The sequence below is a fragment of the Glandiceps talaboti genome, chromosome 13, assembly GCF_964340395.1.
Source record: "Glandiceps talaboti chromosome 13, keGlaTala1.1, whole genome shotgun sequence".
In the NCBI taxonomy this organism is placed as follows: Eukaryota; Metazoa; Hemichordata; class Enteropneusta; family Spengelidae; genus Glandiceps; species Glandiceps talaboti.
Window position 1 is genome coordinate 13,114,615 of NC_135561.1, and position 19,526 is coordinate 13,134,140.

The 19,526-nt window shown below is 37.0% G+C and overlaps 1 protein-coding gene across 1 annotated transcript; it reads left to right on the plus strand.

The window, feature by feature from the left end:
* The first annotated feature begins 106 nt into the window (after positions 1–106).
* On the plus strand, positions 107–3,738 carry LOC144444272 (uncharacterized). Its single transcript, XM_078133684.1, has 4 exons — positions 107–257; positions 1,141–1,580; positions 2,310–2,462; positions 2,937–3,738. The coding sequence occupies exons 1-4, from the start codon at positions 107–109 to the stop codon at positions 3,252–3,254; spliced, it is 1,062 nt and encodes a 353-aa protein (XP_077989810.1). The 3' UTR covers positions 3,255–3,738.
* The last annotated feature ends 15,788 nt before the right edge of the window (positions 3,739–19,526 follow it).

Consider the following 19,526-nt stretch of genomic DNA (forward strand, 5'->3'; position numbering starts at 1 on the left):
TAAAGCTACGTATTTGCAAATAACTATGGTATATAAAAAAAAGTATGCTGAGCGAGGCTTTGTCTCTTTTGACAATGAGGGCGGTCTGTCATCCGCCAGTTTTGAAATGGCAGCAGGTGGCAAATCACGTACAAATAGGGTATCCTCAAAGAAAAATAACACTATTTCGGAGGAGAATGTTACAAGACGCAGTGACTTTATAATTCCATTGATTGCATGCTCATTTGGTGTCTTTTACTTCGTTTTCAAGTATATTGGTAAGTGTGTGACAGTGAAGTGTTTGTTGACCCGGAAACGTACATGGTTAAGTTTTTCATTTCAAGCCACATTAGATTAGTTAAGGTGGTTTATTAAATTGATTTCACTCTATTAAAATAATTCAAATTTCTAATCATTTAAATACCAAAACTGTATTTTGCACACTTTATCTTCATATGATGAATTTCCACATCTTTTAAAATTCAGTTTGGATGTAATTTACAAACTGATTAGCCCCCCCCCCCCCAGCCCATTTATCGAAGGATAATACAAGATGACATTTACACACGTGTCTCTGTCTGTGTATATGTCTATGTGTTGTGTGTGTGTGTGTGTGTGTGTGTGTGTGAAATAGCTATAAGATACCTGTATACCTCATGGTAAACTGTCATCTAGAATTTGAAACCAATGAGGCAGTTACATACAATAAGAAAAGAGAAGACAGCTATAGTTTGTTCCCCAAAATATGACTATGGGCAACTGAAAGTGAGTGAATCCATATTGTAGTGAATAGCCATAGACTGATCATTCTATATTGTAACTATAAGTAGACTAGTCTGGTAACCACAATTTATTGCATATTATTGTTAAATAATTATATACTGAAATATGTACAGCCAAAAATATACATATGTAAATGTAATTTATTCCAGAACATTGTTAAAGGCCCAGTTCAGATTAAGATTATTATTTAGTTGTGAAAAACAGATGTCTGGCCATGACAGATCTACAGAAGTTAATCCAGAACATAATAATGATCTTATGTAATAATTTATGTGCATGTGGCTCCATTGGTAAGATAACACTAATTTGAGAACCTGACATTGATGATTGAATCACTGGCTTTTAAATCTGACAATGGCATATCTTGTATGTTAACAGGAATAAGTTGGATCAAGGCTGATGAAAACAGCAGTCAAGACACTTTCAGTGTAGTTGAACTGTATGAAAGGACTGTACAGTACTGGGAGTCCCTGATGGCTATCATTTTCATACCAATACAAGATACTGTTGTCACTGGATACTGGACAAGAGCAAAGTGTATTGTTTTAACTCTGTTGTTAATGATTGGTCTGCTGTCTTTAATATTGTGGTGCAGTGTGAAAAGAACGAAGACTACAATTACTAGAATTAGTGACAAAAGAATTAATGAAAAGAAAACCAGAAAATCAACCACACCAGATTCAAATCATTCAGATGTATATAGGACTTTCAAAATAGGCACCTATGTTGTTGTAATAGCTGCAGTTGTTAGCATACCATGGGAGTGGATTAGCATGTACCAGAATGAGGTAGCAAAGAAAGCTGCCATTCTTTATGAGGTATGTGAGTTATAAATAGTGCACTATGGGAGTGGATTAGCATGTACCAGAACAAGGTAGCAAAAACAGCTGCCATTCTTTATCAGGTATGTGAGTTATAAATAGTGCACTATGGGAGTGGATTAGCATGTACCAGAACAAGGTAGCAAAAACAGCTGCCATCTTTTATCAGGTGTGTGAGTTATAGACATAATAGTGCATCATGGTCTGTTTATCACTGGCAAATGCCAGTAATTACTGGCAACTTCCTAGGCTGTCAACATAATCTTGGGTCAGATCAGATCAGGTCAGGTTGATCCCCCAAGCTATGCAAGGAGAGTCAATTTGGGCACCGCAAGTGTGACTTCATGTAATACTTTAATGCAATTTGGAGCAACTTTAGGTGCCTCAAAGGTCAAAGGTTGCAAAATCAAAAACACTCATGGTTACAGCAGCAAATTTTGCAGTAATAGCTGCCGCCAAACCAGTTTTACTGCGAGGTACATGTAGGTGAATGACCTTTGCATTCCTGCAATAGTTGGAATGGGTGGGTGCTATAGCAGGAATTGGTAATGAAAGAGTTAAGAATGAGACAGTATTCTTTTTATTAACTTTAGATCCAATAAAGTTAAGGGAATTTTTCTTTTTCACATTTCTACTGTGTCCATTTTGCAAAGCATATACATAAATACATTTAAAGAAATGTTTAATGTTTTAAAGAAAAAGACATTTTTCTTGTTTATCTAACAGGATATTCCTGCAGAATGTACTCCACAACAGATGAGCATTTGGCAGTCAATCAAGTACTGGTTGTCATGGCATTTTATTTGGGGTCATGACCCCTGTTATCAGTACCATCATGCTTTGCTGGTGGATCCACTTTGGGAAGTAACCCCTATCATGGTAAGTCATTAGACATCCAATCAAGGAACTTGATGAAACTTTCATGTTTTGCGCAACCTTATATCCAAGCAATTGAAGCATCAAGAATGAAACAGAAAATGCATATTAATAAAGTCTAATTAATGATTAAATAAAATAAACATATGATTTTGTTCCCAGCCTTTGGCCCAAAGGGAGGATACCTCCCTTCCAGACCATCAACCTGTGACCCCGCTGAGGTTAAGTTACTCAGTCTCAAAAAACTTAGAGGGAACACTGACCTTGGTTATGTGATATAATCACCCTGTAATCAAGATAGTGTAAACACTAAATGAGATTGTATGTATGTATGACCACTTGAGTAACACTTTCTATCAGAAACACCACTCTACTGTGAGTGGAATTAAATCAGTAACATTTGAGAAAAAGTATCAACTTTGCCTATATATACCCCTTTAATATATCTGACAATTCTTATATTTGTTTCATCAACAGGCTGTGTCATCTGCCTTCACTCGGTGCATCATCAAACCATTGGAAATCATTTCTGGAGGACTAGGTCAGAGTTTACAGAGACTCTTCAGCAGTATCCCATTGGCATGGCAACCGGTTGTCATGGTAGCTGGTATAATACTTTTAATAATGGTACTCATTATGAGTTGCAATTATAGAATATCCATACCGTTCCTGATGTCTCTGGAACCAAAATGTAACACAGCAAAGAAGTCTTGTGATAACAGATGTAGCAGTAACATTTCTGGAACAAGTTCTCCCAGAAGAAAGAGACCAGCTGTTACCAATGGATGTACTTAAACACTTCTAAAGCTTTATAAACACATTAAGTTTTAAATGGCCAATCACCATCGTACTTCTCAGACATTATTCAGACCAAGTCATACCCACTGTAACTTCTATCCTCTGACTAACGTCTTCTGTTTGAACACAGGTATAGACTCATTTCATTTGGCAGGCCAAGCTTTTCACAGCAAGAAACTGCACTTGCTACTCTTTAAGATAGCAAGACATTAATACTTGCTATATTTTACATGTAGTCTGAATGAAATAAACCATAGTTCATTTCACTTAGACAAAATGTATCAAGAAACTGTGTATAGACATTCAATCTTGCTCTCTTAAAATGAAGCCGGTACAGTTCAGTTTCTTTTTTGTTTCTGTGTGGTTCTCTCAAACAGAGCCAGTGAACAGTAACCTACTCTGGGCTGTAGCTTCAAAGATGCTCAATATTTGAGACTGATAGAGTAGCTCATTAGCATAATATCATGTATACAAGAATATGACCAGGGAATACAAGGTAGTCAGAATGAATCGTGTTAGATATAATGTAAATTTCTGTACAGGAACTAATCAAGAAAAGAAATGAAATAAAATTCTGATTGAATTTTTAAAAGCATAACTGATCAGTTTTCTGTAGTAGTGTTATATATATTCATGGTAATATGAGTGCGACATCATAAACCACTTGCCATCCATCATGTAGCCATGGTATGTATGACGCCCTCACTTTGTCTTTATTTTAAGCCTTTGTTTTTAGCTGAGCTTCAAGGGAATGCCACTCCATATAAAGGTATTTTACTAAACTTTGGACAATCTTTTCATGATTTCGCTTTGGCTTGGTTGCCAAGGAACACCAGTTGAAACTCACCTGTATTGTTCTTTCAGGGATGCACCTTTGTGTACTGGGTCCGCACCCAAAAACCAGTTACCAATGACTAACATATACGATGGCTAATTATTCAGTGATACTTCAGTAACAACTAGTATAGTTTTAACACGGTGACAGTTTCAAAACTAAGCTTTCGCTCATCAAGATCATGAACCTTGCCACTACACTACATACATTGACTACTAATTAGTCATAAGTAATTTACCAATTTCTAGTGAATATATCTTTTATTTGATTAAAAAATGTCCCAGCTACAGCTAGTCCATGTTTAATGTGTCTGCTTGGTAAATTTATCACAGCAAACATATCTGATTGTTTTGGCCTACAGCTTACAATTGTATTAAAAGCATGTATATACCCTACGGAATTAGGTCTATAAAGGTATCCGTAATTCACTGTTATTTGTTATTTAAAAACATCAATATTTTCCATCACAGTGCCCCATTTGTAATTTCCAATACTATAAGTTTGAATAAGGCCCTTTGAATCTAGCGCTATTTTTAACGTGCCAAACATCGAAAGTGTTTGATTTGGTTCAATTCAACAAATTCGTATGAATACAATGACCTGTTTAGAGTTTCCCGAGTACGGATAAGGGGAATTGCTGACTGTGTCTTGCATGCGCTATATTGTTACCTATCCATGTTCAGGGCCATCGAATGTCACGATCATGACAATAAATCATCAACTGACCATAATAAGAATTCATCACACATCATGATCATATAGCATTTCCCTAATATTTTCTTTGTTAGGCCAAGCAAATTAAGAGTGGTCTAAGGGGCCTTTTCATGATAGGAAAATGAGAAAAAACCTTTAGGCCACAATTAATATCGACTGCATGACGAAAAACCATTGGGGAATGTATCTCAGCTAGTATGATTTATGAAAACCCGGAAAATGTAATTGCAAGTTTGAACGATATTTCAGATACCGTAGGACCAATGATGTAGATGAGAGTCGATGTGAAGTAGAATAACCAGGGTACAAATATATTCCCTATGTTTTGTTTGAACGCGTTTAACTTGGCTAGCGTGAGGTAAAATCACAACGTAAGCCAGCGATCAAGTTCAGCATATTTGTCAAGAAAAGTACGGGCAAGTAGACACAAAATCATGTTTCAGAACTATCCTACAAGTTTGGTATCTGTAATTATTGTAAATTGTGATTAAAAAAACAAATTAATTGAATGTACATGAACACTCTGGGGTGCATAAAACTCAATGCAATCGCATTATTCGTGTGATAAGAAACATAATTTACCTTTCTGCCTGGTTATAAGGGCACTAGTAGAGGTATATTACGCTCTTATATGCAGCACAGACAAGTAAGAATACAGCATCTTATCTTATCTGAAACTGAAATAGTTGATACATAACAGTACGAGGGGGTAATATGATGTCTACTAGTGCCCGAATAAAGCCAGGCAATAAATGTCTTATAACACGTCATATTCTCTCCACACAGTCAAAGCATTAAATCACAGAATTCGAAAAGACTCCCATCCAAATATCTATTTCCCTAGGGGAATAGAACATGACTAATGCACGGTTTATGCAAATTGAGGTCACTACGAGTCACTAGTCCATACCACGTGCCACGATCTAAACCAATCCCTGAAGGCTGTATGAAAAGGGCGCGTCTTATATAGACTTAATTCAAAAGAGTAAGGTTAAGGATGTTACAGGTCGTTACTCGCAGTTTCACGCTTCCTTAGCGATCATCAGACGACTGATATAAATTGGGTTTGTTAAGGTCGATATGCGTGTACTTAAAATTTTACATATATATATTATATATATACATCACGTGCGTCATCACCTATTTCGAAGTTTTTTTTCTGAATAATGACATTAGACTCGTGAAATGGGGTCTACCTGCGTAAAACCAATGTTGTATCATTCAATATTCTATAGATTAAGTTTTGCAGGAAGTGTCTACATTTTTTACACTCCAATTACTTCAAATATCTTGTTCATATAGTTTAAGTCAACAAACCCAATTCAATACAAATATCGATGTTTTCCTGATTTTGTAGGTCTGTGAAAGCATTGTTATGTAAATATTTGATATTTAAGAGCGCTGATAAATGTACAGAAGTTGTTACAGTAAATCAGTTAATTCGGTCTGTTCAACGGATTTGTTCAAGGCAGTAATGATAAAGATGATATCTTCACGCCAAAATCTGAAGTTCTTGAACATTTCAACCGTGTTTATAATTTTGACAGGATTGTATACAATGACATGTAAGTACTAACTTTGATGATAGTTTATAGTACATAGTTTCATTTAATCATTTATCACAAATAATTTCATATGCAATATAACACACGGCAGTAGGCTCCAGTCTTACTTTTCGAATATGCAGTCAGTGTAGCTCCATATTCAACGAAATATTAATTTTATCCACTTGATACCGGCGTACCACAAGAATCTGTTCTTGGTCCATTACTTTTCAATGTGTACACTTCTCCTTTGTGGGAACTAGAGGAGATGGTTGTCTGGACAGCTTTTATGCTACAATAATTCATCTTTATATATTGTCTTTTGCTAGGGATGAGGCCGCCTTGACGGCTAGCAATCTTAAATCATGCATCTTAGAAGATAGGGGTCTTCGTTGTCCGCGAACTACAAAAAAGAAAGAATTTATCACGGGGGGGGGGTGATCTGTCTGGATTGGGAATTTTGTGTTTCGCTATGTTTTAATTCTCATTTAAAGTAAGCCCAAAAGCCTCGGTGTTATCCTTGACTCTGGTCTGAGTTTTTTCTCAAGTATGTAAAAAAACAACCAGTTAGGATCAGTGTGAAAAAACAGTTTTTTAGTAGGACTTATTACACACACACACAAACACACACACACACACACACACACACACACACACACACACATACATACATACATACATACATACATACATACATACATACATACATACATACATACATACATACATTCAGACAGACAGACAGACAGACAGACACATAGATCAAACTTTGCCTTCGTGAGAGGAAAGTTCCACATTAATAATTCCATTAGAAAGAATTTATCACGGGGGGGGGGGGGCTTACCTTAAATTTTCAAACCAATTATTATTTGACGTAAACACAGATGCAGTATGGCAAACTGGAGAGTATGGTGATTCAACATATACACTGGTTGATCAATATATGACGTGGGATGATGCTGTTGACTACTGTGTTGACAATAATTTGGGTTATCTTTCGATTATTTCAAGTTATGGCGAGGCACAGGGAGTGGCGCAAATTGTGTTAAATAACTATCCAAACACGTGAGTAGCACATGCTGATAGCATATATATATAGTTGTGTATTATCATACAATTATTGCCTGGCCATTAGGGCACTAGTAGATGTCTATTAACCCTCCGAGGGCTGTTAGATAGCAACTATTTTCCTCGGCTTGCTACATAACATCTACTAGTGCCCGAATAAAGCCATGCAATAAGTGTTTTATGAATATAACACATCATATTCTCAGACATATATTCGTTCCATAGTCAAAGCAAATCCCCGATAAGACTTCCCTGCATACAATGAATATTGCCTTAGGGATAATATAACATTACATTAGGATTATATAGCATATGCAAATTGAGTTCACATTGGGTCAATAGTCCATACCATGTGATACGATCTAAGCCAATCACTGAACGCTATAAATATGGAAACGATCTTTTCTAATAACATTTAATAATTCATAACAAATGAAAAATGAATAGCTATGTAAATTGTTATAGATTTCTATAATTATATGAGTATGTTAAACTTGGTAGATCTAACTCTTATTAGGTAAGGTAGAATTTGCCTCGGAGACAACATTCCCTGAAGAATCATGAAAGTTTGTGCATGGCTTTTTCTTTTCTTTTTAATTTTTGGGGTCCACCGTACTATTTTCAAAGAAATCGTCAATCCTTTATTTTTATTTTCCCCGATACAGTTTCAATTTGGCGGCCATATTGCCCATCATTTTAACCTCAATTTTTTGTTATTTATAGTCAGTTTATCAAGTTTCGGTTTTCTTGAACAAAGTGACAAACGCATATCAAAACAAGTATCGTTGCAAGTTCTCAACCATATAGCTACACATTTCATACCTTATTCTGATATTTATAACACAATGATAAAACTTGTCATTTTACATACAGCAATGACAATCCATGGTTTGGTATAAATGATAAGGTTGCTGGAGGCGTTTACAGAACTGTTGATGGTGACATAGCCAACTATTTACCATGGGATAGCGGAAGCCCATATTTTGAACCAACTGGCTACGGTCAGAATTGTCTCCGGTTATCGGGTACAAATGGCAAATTTCACGATGAAGACTGTAATTCTGCTAGTAGAGGAGGACTTTGTGAAATGGTAACAGGTACATGAATACACTTTAGTTACACTTTCTTTAGTGAAACTTTCTTTAGTGACACTCATGAATTACGGAGGGTTAATAAGATAATTACATATAGCTCAAGACAATTCTATCAGGCTTTACTGAGCTGCCTCAGTAGGCCCAATCCATCATCCCAATTATGGCTTATGTCCAGTCACGTGACCAAAAAACGGTAATCAGAACAGTTGCTATTGTTTGGGGTTTATTCCACATTCTCCGTATGTGTCGAGTTTTTTTATCCAGAAGCTTTCACGTGTTAGTCTGTATGATTTGTTCTTCCATATCTTTTCAAGTACTACTATTTTGAAGTCGGCAAGGGAGTGGTTGGCTGAGTTGAAATGAGTTTGTAACGGATCTGTTGATTTTTATCTTAAGTTCCGTAATGAATTCGAAGGTGATATATTAGGGATGAAATGTGTGTGTGTGTGTGTGTGTGTGTGTGTGTGTGTGTGTGTGTGTGTGTCTGTCTGTCTGTCTGTCTGTCTGTCTGTCTCACCATTTTCTAAAAAACGGCTGGCTCAAGTCAAACGAAATTTGGTGCACATATTATTTAGGGTAATGGCTAGAACTGATTAGGTTTGATAAACATACCATGAATATTAATGAGCGATTGACGTAATGTAATTTTCGCTAATAAGCTTATGGATTGCATGGCACAACTGTAAACTGCTTGAAACTCTTGTTATGATTGACCTATCCCAATTTGAATATTGACCCAACGATCTAAATCTCGCACACCATGATAAATAAACCACATCTGTGGGCAATCTTGCTAGAGAAATCACAAAGATAAATCCATACCTCGATCTCTTCTGCGATCAAAAATTGAAAATGTATTTTTTTTATATAAATATTTCGATGCTGAGGAGCGAGTTTGGTGCCAGAACATAGTGCATTGACATTTTAATCACGACAATGCAAATGGGAAAATAAATGTTGTTATGTTGGGCTGTGCACTCAGCGCTTGAATTGGGTAAATTTTTCCCCAATGTTCCGACGTTGATTGGCTTCCTTCTAGACCGTTCAAAGTATTCGGATTGCTTGTAATAAAATGAACATACATCGCAATATATATCAATAAGTTTCCGGCCAGATTTGAATGTTAGATTTCGAGCAACAAAACGAATTTGAGGCCATGGAAATCCACTTCATTATGGCCTGCATCGGGAAATTCTTGAACTGAGTGTTACACAAGGGACGGTCGCACAATGTCACACAAGCTCAATAAGGATGATTTGTGTAGGTGTTTTCTCACTATCTAGGTACATCGGGCAGTGCGTTTGTGTAAGTTCGGGGGGGGGGGTACTCTTCCTTCATGCTTTATATATAAATAATATATTATATATAATTATTTAACAGTGACAGTAACAACGCAGTCATCGGCTACTGCAGCTCAACCGTTAATGTGTTTTAAATATTGTATTTTACTGTCTACTCTGATGCTGAGGCAAGACAGAGGGCTTTATAGTCATAGTATGTGTGTGGCAATTAAAACATTTGTTTGTGTAGGCAGAGAAAATGTGGAAGACAGCGAGATACATACACAGCCACAGACGGACAGACACGCGCACAGACACACATACATGCACGCACGCACGCACGCACACACGCACACACACACACACACACACTACTTTGAGAAGGATGTCATATGGAGAATGCATGACTTAATCAAGACCTTTTTCATTGTCCTCAGGGATCTTGAAACTACGTTATCTATGGAAAATCGTACCTTGTATGTGCAAAGGTTTGGAGATTAGATAGAGTGCAGACTTTAGAATCCTACTAGTATAGTGGAGTAATGAAAGACATGCCATCATCTTACTACCTAGAACTACATACCAAGGGATAATTGATATCCATACGAATTGCTATAATTACAAAGTAATTATGTGTCTGCAAACCTGTTTCGTAAAATCATTTTCACTACTAAAGGTACATCAGGATGGCCAGAGACTGAATATGGTGGTTCTACATACACAGCAGTTGACCAAGCCATGTCATGGGATGACGCTGTTGGCTACTGCACCGATAATAATCTGGGTTATCTCGTTATTATTACAAGCCTTGGCGAACTTAGTGTACTGCGCACATTTGCAATAGCCAACCTACCAATCACGTGAGTCATACTTTTTACATGTATTTGTTTCTAGGTTTGGTTCGATGTGCACTGCAGTTATCATTAAAAGGCACAATTATAGGGGGACTTTGTGAATCCACTTTTTAAATTGTATCCAATTTGGTTTCATTCTTTTCGCTTATCAGTGTGGCCCTAGCTCAGGCTCTATCTCATACCTTGGTTTAGTTTATGTCGAAGGTGACGCGTATAGCGCCCTCTAAATATCATAATACAATTTATATTTATAGTGCTGACAGACCATGGCTTGGGATAAATGACAAAGATAGCGAGGGTACTTACAAAACTGTTAATGGTGACAGCGCCACCTATTTACCATGGTTTACCCCGGGTGAACCAGATGGAACTTTTGAGGACTGTGTGCGTTTAGCAAATAGCGATGACAAAATTCTTGATGAACCTTGTTCAAATAATAAAGGATTTCTCTGCGAAAGGCAAACAGGTAGGTGGTTTTATTGTTTTCATGACATGTTTGCATGCTAAAACAGCCTAAAACACTAGATATGCATATGAGATAGAAAGTTAGGACAAAATATTTTAAAAATTTAAGAACTTCAAAACCGTCGACATAATGAAAGATAAGGCCTACGACAAATTTGTTTGTTTCCCGTTACCTGACTCCACCTAGGTTTTAACTGCTGACCATAAACTTGTATTTACGCATTCGAGAGAAAATAATATAAAATCGCAAAAACTAGTGGATGTGGAAACTGACATCAACTGACAAAGACAATATAAAAATGTTCTTCCAATCTGTAATGGCTGTACATCTGATGTGAAGAAACCAATAACACAGAGACCATATGGAAAACAACGGAAAACATAACTACCTGAGTATCCTGCAGTAGAACTTGGATGAAAGTGGACTATCGAAATGCGCGCCTGCAGTAGAACTCGGACTTTATTTCATGCAGGCCCTCGGTTCTACCTCACGGCCAAGCTTAAAATCTGGAGTCAGTTGAGCCAGATGTTCATCGTTCCAAAGTTCAAAGAAGTTCATTTACTTATCGAAATCAACTAATCAGCAAATATCTGAGGTCATTATCTTCACAATAACTGAATAAATCAAACATTTAACGAGTATCCTGGAATTATGACGTCATGCATAATAGCATCTACGTATACGAACATTTCATTGCGACATCAGGACGCTACAATCACGTTTGAAGACATGTACACAGTGTCTATTGTCTTTACATTCACGGAAACTATTGTAATAAAAGAGATTCATTTTTTGAACTAGTTTTTTAATACTACAGATGGACGTAGCGAAATATATAATGTATATATTAAGACAGGGCAATTTACTTTGAATAGTTTGACGGTACCCAAGCCAGTTTGTAGAAAGATACTGATCAATTCCGATCATTCACACACACACACACACACACGCACACACACACACACACACACACACACACATACATACATACATACATACATACATACATACATACACACATACATACATACATACATACACACATACACAGACAGACAGACAGACAGACAGACAGACAGACACACACACACACACACACACACACACACACACACACACACACACACACCAGATCAAATTAAACTTACCTTTCGTGAAAGGAAAGTTCCACATTAATCATTCCATCAGCTAACCTTAAAATTTTCAAACCAATTATTATTTGACGTAAACACAGATGCAGTATGGCAAACGGGAGAGTATGGTGATTCAACATATACACTGGTTGATCAATATATGACGTGGGATGATGCTGTTGACTACTGTGTTGACAATAATTTGGGTTATCTTTCGATTATTTCAAGTTATGGCGAGGCACAGGGAGTGGCGCAAATTGTGTTAAATAACTATCCAAACACGTGAGTAACACATGCTGATAGCATATATATAGTTATGTATTATCATACAATTATTGCCTGGCTATTAGGGCACTAGCAGATGTCTATTAACCCTCCGAGGGCTGTTAGATAGCAACTATTTTCCTCGGCTTGCTACATAACAGCACGGGGGTAATATGATATCTACTAGTGCCCGAATAGAGCCATGCAATAAGTGTTTTATAACACATCATATTCTCTGGCATATATTCTTTCCATAGTCAAAGCAAAACCCCCATAAGACTTCCCTGCATACAATGAATATTGCCCTAGGGATAATATAACATTACTCGTGCTCCCATATGCGAATTGAGTTCAAATAGTCCTTACCACGTGATACCATCTAAGCCAATCACTGAACGCTAGTAATTCATAACAAACGAAACTATGAATAACGATGTAAATTTTTATAGATTTCTATAATTATATGAGTATGTTAAACTTGGTAGATCTAACTCTTATTAGGTAAGGTAGAATTTGCCTCGGAGACAACATTCCCTGAAGAATCCCTTTACATGAAAGTTTGTCCATGTTTTTTTTTTTAATTTTTGTCATTTTACTTACAGCAATGACAATCCATGGCTTGGTATAAATGATAAGGTTGCTGGAGGCGTTTACAGAACTGTTGATGGTGACATAGCCAACTATTTACCATGGGAAAGCGGAAACCCATATTTTGAACCAACTGGCTACGGTCAGAATTGTCTCCGGTTATCGGGTACAAATGGCAAATTTCACGATGAAGACTGCAATTCTGCTAGTAGAGGAGGACTTTGTGAAATGGTAACAGGTACATGAATACACTTTAGTGACACTTTCTTTATTGACGCTTACTTTATTGACACTCATGAATTACGGAGGGTTAAAATAATTCCGTACAGTTCTCAAGACATTTCAATCAGGCTTTACTGAGCTGCCTCAGTAGGCCCAATTCTTCATACCAATTATGGCTTATGTCCAGTCACGTGACCAAAAAACGGTAACCAGAACAGTTGCTATTGTCTGGGATTTATTCCATTTTCTCCGTATGTGTCGAGGTTTTTTTTATCCAGAAGCTTTCACGTGTTAGTCTGTATGATGTGTTCATCCATATCGTTTCAAGTCCTACTATTTTGAAGTCGGCAAGGGAGTGGTTGGTTGAGTTGAAATGAGTTTGTAACGGATCTGTTGATTTTTATCTTAAGTCCCGTAATGAATTCGAAGGTGATATATTAAGGATGAAATGTGTGTGTGTCTGTGTGTGTGGCTGTCTATCTGTCTGTCTGTCTGTCTGTCTGTCTGTCTGTCCCGTCATTTTCTAAAAAGCGGCTAGCTCAAATCAAACGAAATTTGACTTGAATTTTAAACATATGTGATGTAAAAATTTACTTCTATTAAAATGTGAGATATGGTGCTGGATTTTTTTGTAGTATTTTAATGTGTTTACAATGATATCATGTTTTACATTACATCGATCATAGTGGTGTGACTGCTGCAGTTTTTTTTCATCATACATAAACGTTTATACGCACTTGTGAACTTTCGTTTATTGGAATTCAAGGGGTTTTTGACCTAAACGAACGAAGTTCGTTTGTTGAGCTTGTGCGACATTGGGCGAATCGTCCCAGAGGATGTTGCCCTAAACGAGTTGTATAGACCAGTATCATGCTTAATACCATAAAGTATAGGTTTTGAATTTTGTTTATTAATTTGACGTGGTAACGAGTATGTATCTCGGGTATGTATTAGGGGATTGCGAAGGCCAAGTCGAGGACGGAAAGCTTTCCTTTACTGAGAATAGCTAGAAGGCATTTGAACAACTTTTTCGACAAATAGCTTTTACCGGGACTTTAAATATCACAGATGTAGAACTATATTTCTTGCATAATTCATGGAATTGTTAGTTGCGTTAATTTGACCTGAGCGCACAACATAACATTACGTCACGTTTTTCTCCTACAGAGTGATATCACAATGTCCTTTCAGATTTCTTATAGTTTGGCACACTTTTTTACCAATTGAGGGGTATATCATGTAAGTTATATAACCAAGAAATTTGCATTCCAGCTATAATTCTGTTTAAGAACAAAAACATCAAGACTACCCTTACGGAAGGCATTCATCTGGTATTCCGTGAAAAGTTGTTTTGCATGTGGGGGTAGCCGGTAACGCCCGTTTCTCCAACATATATTATTCGTCCACACTTCTCACAGTGTATACCGTATACTACGTCTGTTGCTTTTTATTTTATATGTCCGAATATTGCGTATGTAATTTTGGTTTGGTTTGGTCCAGTGAAATCTGCCGTCGTTTTCATGTGTTTACAGACTACACATAGTGATGCTTTGCATTGGTGTGATCCTGTTTCTTGTTTTCTTGAAAAGTCTGTTGTGCTTCTTATGGATGAAGATGGATTCCAAATCCCGGTCTGTTTTCTTCTCCATACAATTATTGGTTGTTGGGGAATGCAACTTTCTGATTTGTGTATGTGTTTTTTTCAGGATCTATGGTACATCGGGCAGTGCGTTTGTGTAAGTTGGGTGGGGGGTGGGGGGGGTTACTCTTTCTTCATGTTTTTATATATAAACAATATATTATATATTATTATTTAACAGTGGCAGTAACAACGCAGTCGTCGGCTACTGCAGCTCAACCGTCAATGTGCATCACTACAACTATAACAACTACTACAGGTTGGTTTTAAATCTAGTATCTTTACTGTCTACTCTGATGCTGAGGCAAGACAGAGGGCTTTATAGTCATAATATGTGTGTGGCAATTAAAACATTTGTTTGTGTAGGGAGAGAAAACATGAAATACATAAACAACCACAGACATACATACATACATACATACATACAAACAGACAGACAGACAGACAGACAGACAGACAGACGCCCGCGCGCGCACACACACACACACATATACATACACGCACGCACGCACACACTCACGCACGCATATACATACATAGATAAATAAATACATACACACATACAATACTTTGATAAGGATGTCATATGGAGAATTCATGCCTGAATCAAGACCTTTTTCATTGTCCTCAGGGATCATGAAACTACGTTATGTATGGAAAATCGTACCTTAATTGTATGTGCAAAGGTTTGGAGATTAGAGCGCACACTTTCGAATCCTACTAGATAGTATAGTGGAGTAATGAAAGACACGCCATCAACTTACTACCTTGAACTACATACCATGTCTGCAAACCTTTTTCATAAAATCATTTTCATTACTAAAGGTACATCAGGATGGCCAGAGACTGAATATGGTGATTCTACATACACAGCAGTTGACCAAGCCATGTCATGGGATGACGCTGTTAGCTACTGCACCGATAATAATCTGGGTTATCTCGCTATTATTACAAGCCTTGGCGAACTTAGTGTACTGCGCACATTTGCAATAGCCAACCTACCAATCACGTGAGTCATACTTCTTACATGTACATTGTATTTGTTTCTAGGTTTGGTTCGATGTGCACTGCAGTTATCATTAAAAGGCCTAATTAAAGGGCGACTTTGTGAATCCACTTTTTAAAATGAATCCAATTTGGTTTCATTCCTTTTCACTTATCAGTATGGAATGGGCATCGATCGGACCTCAGGCGGAAGTGACGTATAAAACTTTGTAGGCAAATTCTGTTAAACGTGTTGTCGACTGTTCCTATTCTTATTTTAATTGGACAACAATACAAGCAGTCGATAATGTTTTTAACTGAAGGTTTCTAACAAGGCCTGTACGTCACTTCCGCCTAGGTTTTGATTGATGCCATTTCCGTATTGATAAGTAAAATGGAATGAAACCAATGTATTTTATATTATTTTCAGCCAAAATTGGTATTAAACAAAGTGACTTCACAGGTATCTATTTCTTGTAATGACTTCTGATAAAACCATAATCTTCAATGTCCTGGCATTACTAGTAAATACTTTACATATGTAACTCACTTACTACCCAGACAAGGTAATTACTAATATGTGTTTTACCATCATACATGCCACATCGTTTAATTTTGAAAGTCTCTCATACCTTGGTCAGTTTATGTATAGCGCCCTCTAAGTATCATAATACAATTTATATTAATAGTGCTGACAGACCATGGCTTGGGATAAATGACAAAGATATCGAGGGTTCTTACAAAACTGTTAATGGTGACAGCGCCACCTATTTACCATGGTTTACCCCGGGTGAACCAGATGGAACTTCTGAGGATTGTGTGCGATTAGCAAATAGCGCTGACAAAATTCTTGATGAGTCTTGTTCAAATAATAAAGGATTTCTTTGCGAAAGGCAAACAGGTAGGTGATTTTATTGATTTCATGACGTGTTTGCATACTAAAATAATGCTGAAAACACTGGATACACCCCCCCTACACACACACACACCAGTTCACCATGTCATTGTCATATAAACAAGTAAACAAGGAATGTAGTTATAATGATTAAAAGCAGACTTTAGGTAAACATCGATACATGATAGAAGTACGTTTATCATTCAGGAAAATAATTGTTCTTCTAAAGGTACATCAGGATGGCCAGAGACTGAATATGGTGATTCTACATACACAGCAGTTGACCAAGCCATGTCATGGGATGACGCTGTTGGCTACTGCACCGATAATAATCTGGGTTATCTCGCTATTATCACAAGCCTTGGCGAACTTAGTGTATTGCGCACATTTGCAATATCCAACCTACCAATCACGTGAGTCATACTTTTTACATTGTATTTGTTTCTAGGTTTGGTTCGATGTGCACTGCAGTTATCATTTTAAAGGCACAATTATAGGGGGACTTTGTAAATCCACTTTTTAAAATGCATCCAATTGGTTTCATTCTTTTCGCTTGGCAGTGTGGAGCTGGCATCGATCAGATCTCAGGAGGAAGTGACGTATAGACCTTTGTAGGCAAATTCTGTTAAACGTGTTGTCGAATGTTCCTAATCATATTGTTATATGGATAACAACACAAGCAGTCGATAATGTTTCTAACTGAAGTTTCCTAATTAACAAGACTCCGAATGTCACGTCCGCCTTGATTTTGATCGCTGCCATTTCCGTATTGATAAGTAAAAAGGAATGAAACCAACGTATTTTACATTATTTCCAGCCAAGTTTGCTATCTAACAAAATGACTTCACAGGTATATATTTCTTGTAATGACTTCTGATAAAACCATAAACTTCAATGTCCTGGCATTACTGGTAAATAATTTACATATGTAACTCACTTACTACCCTGACGAGGTCACTACTAATATGGGTTTTACAAACATAGCTGTATAATTTTGAAAGGCTCTATCTCATACATGGGTTAGTTTATGTCTAAGGCGATGCATATAGCGCCCTCCAAATATCATAATACAATTTATATTTATAGTGCTGACAGACCATGGCTTGGGATAAATGACAAAGATATCGAGGGTTCTTACAAAACTGTTAATGGTGACAGCGCCACCTATTTACCATGGTTTACCCCGGGTGAACCAGATGGAACTTCTGAGGATTGTGTGCGTTTAGCAAATAGCGCTGACAAAATTCTTGATGAGTCTTGTTCAAATAATAAAGGATTTCTTTGCGAAAAGCAAACAGGTAGGTACTTTTACTGATTTCATGACGTGTTTGCGTACTAAAATAATGCTCAAAACACTGGATACACACACACACACACACACACACACACACACATACACACCAGTTCACCATGTCATTGTCATATAAACAAGTAAACAAGGAATGTAGTTATAATGATTAAAAGCAGACTTTAGGTAAACATCGATACATGATAGAAGTTTATCATTCAGGAAAATAATTGTTCTTCTAAAGGTACATCAGGATGGCCAGAGACTGAATATGGTGATTCTACATACACAGCAGTTGACCAAGCCATGTCATGGGATGACGCTGTTGGCTACTGCACCGATAATAATCTGGGTTATCTCGCTATTATCACAAGCCTTGGCGAACTTAGTGTACTGCGCACATTTGCAATAGCCAACCTACCAATCACGTGAGTCATACTTTTTACATGTATTTGATTCTAGGTTTGGTTCGATGTGCACTACAGTTATCATTAAAAGGCACAATTATAGGGGGACTTTGTAAATCCACTTTTTAAAATGCATCCAATTTGGTTTCATTCTTTTCGCTTGGCTGTGTGGAGCTGGCATCGATCAGACCTCAGGCGGAAGTGACGTATAAAACTTTGTAGGCAAATTCTGTTAAACGTGTTGTCGAATGTTCCTAATCTTATTGTTATATGGATAACAACACAAACAGTCGATAATGTTTCTAACTGAAGTTTCCTAATTAACAAGACTCCGAATGTCACGTCCGCCTTGATTTTGATCGCTGCCATTTCCGTATTGAAAAGTAAAAAGGAATGAAACCAACGTATTTTATATTATTTCCAGCCAAGTTTGCTATCTAACAAAATGACTTCACAGGTATCTATTTCCTGTAATGACTTCTGATAAAACCGTAATCTTCAATGTCCTGGCATTACTGGTAAATAATTTACATATGTAACTCACTTACTACCCAGACAAGGTCACTACTAATATGCGTTTTACAAACATAGTTGAGTAGCCATACCACATCGTATAATTTTGAAAGGCTCTATCTCATACCTTGGTTAGTTTATGTCTAAGGCGATGCATATAGCGCCCTCCAAATATCATAATACAATTTATATTTATAGTGCTGACAGACCATGGCTTGGCATAAATGACAAAGATATCGAGGGTTCTTACAAAACTGTTAATGGTGACAGCGCCACCTATTTACCATGGTTTACCCCGGGTGAACCAGATGGAACTTCTGAGGATTGTGTGCGATTAGCAAATAGCGCTGACAAAATTCTTGATGAGTCTTGTTCAAATAATAAAGGATTTCTTTGCGAAAGGCAAACAGGTAGGTACTTTTACTGATTTCATGACGTGTATTCATACTAAAATAATGCTGAAAACATTGGATATACAAAT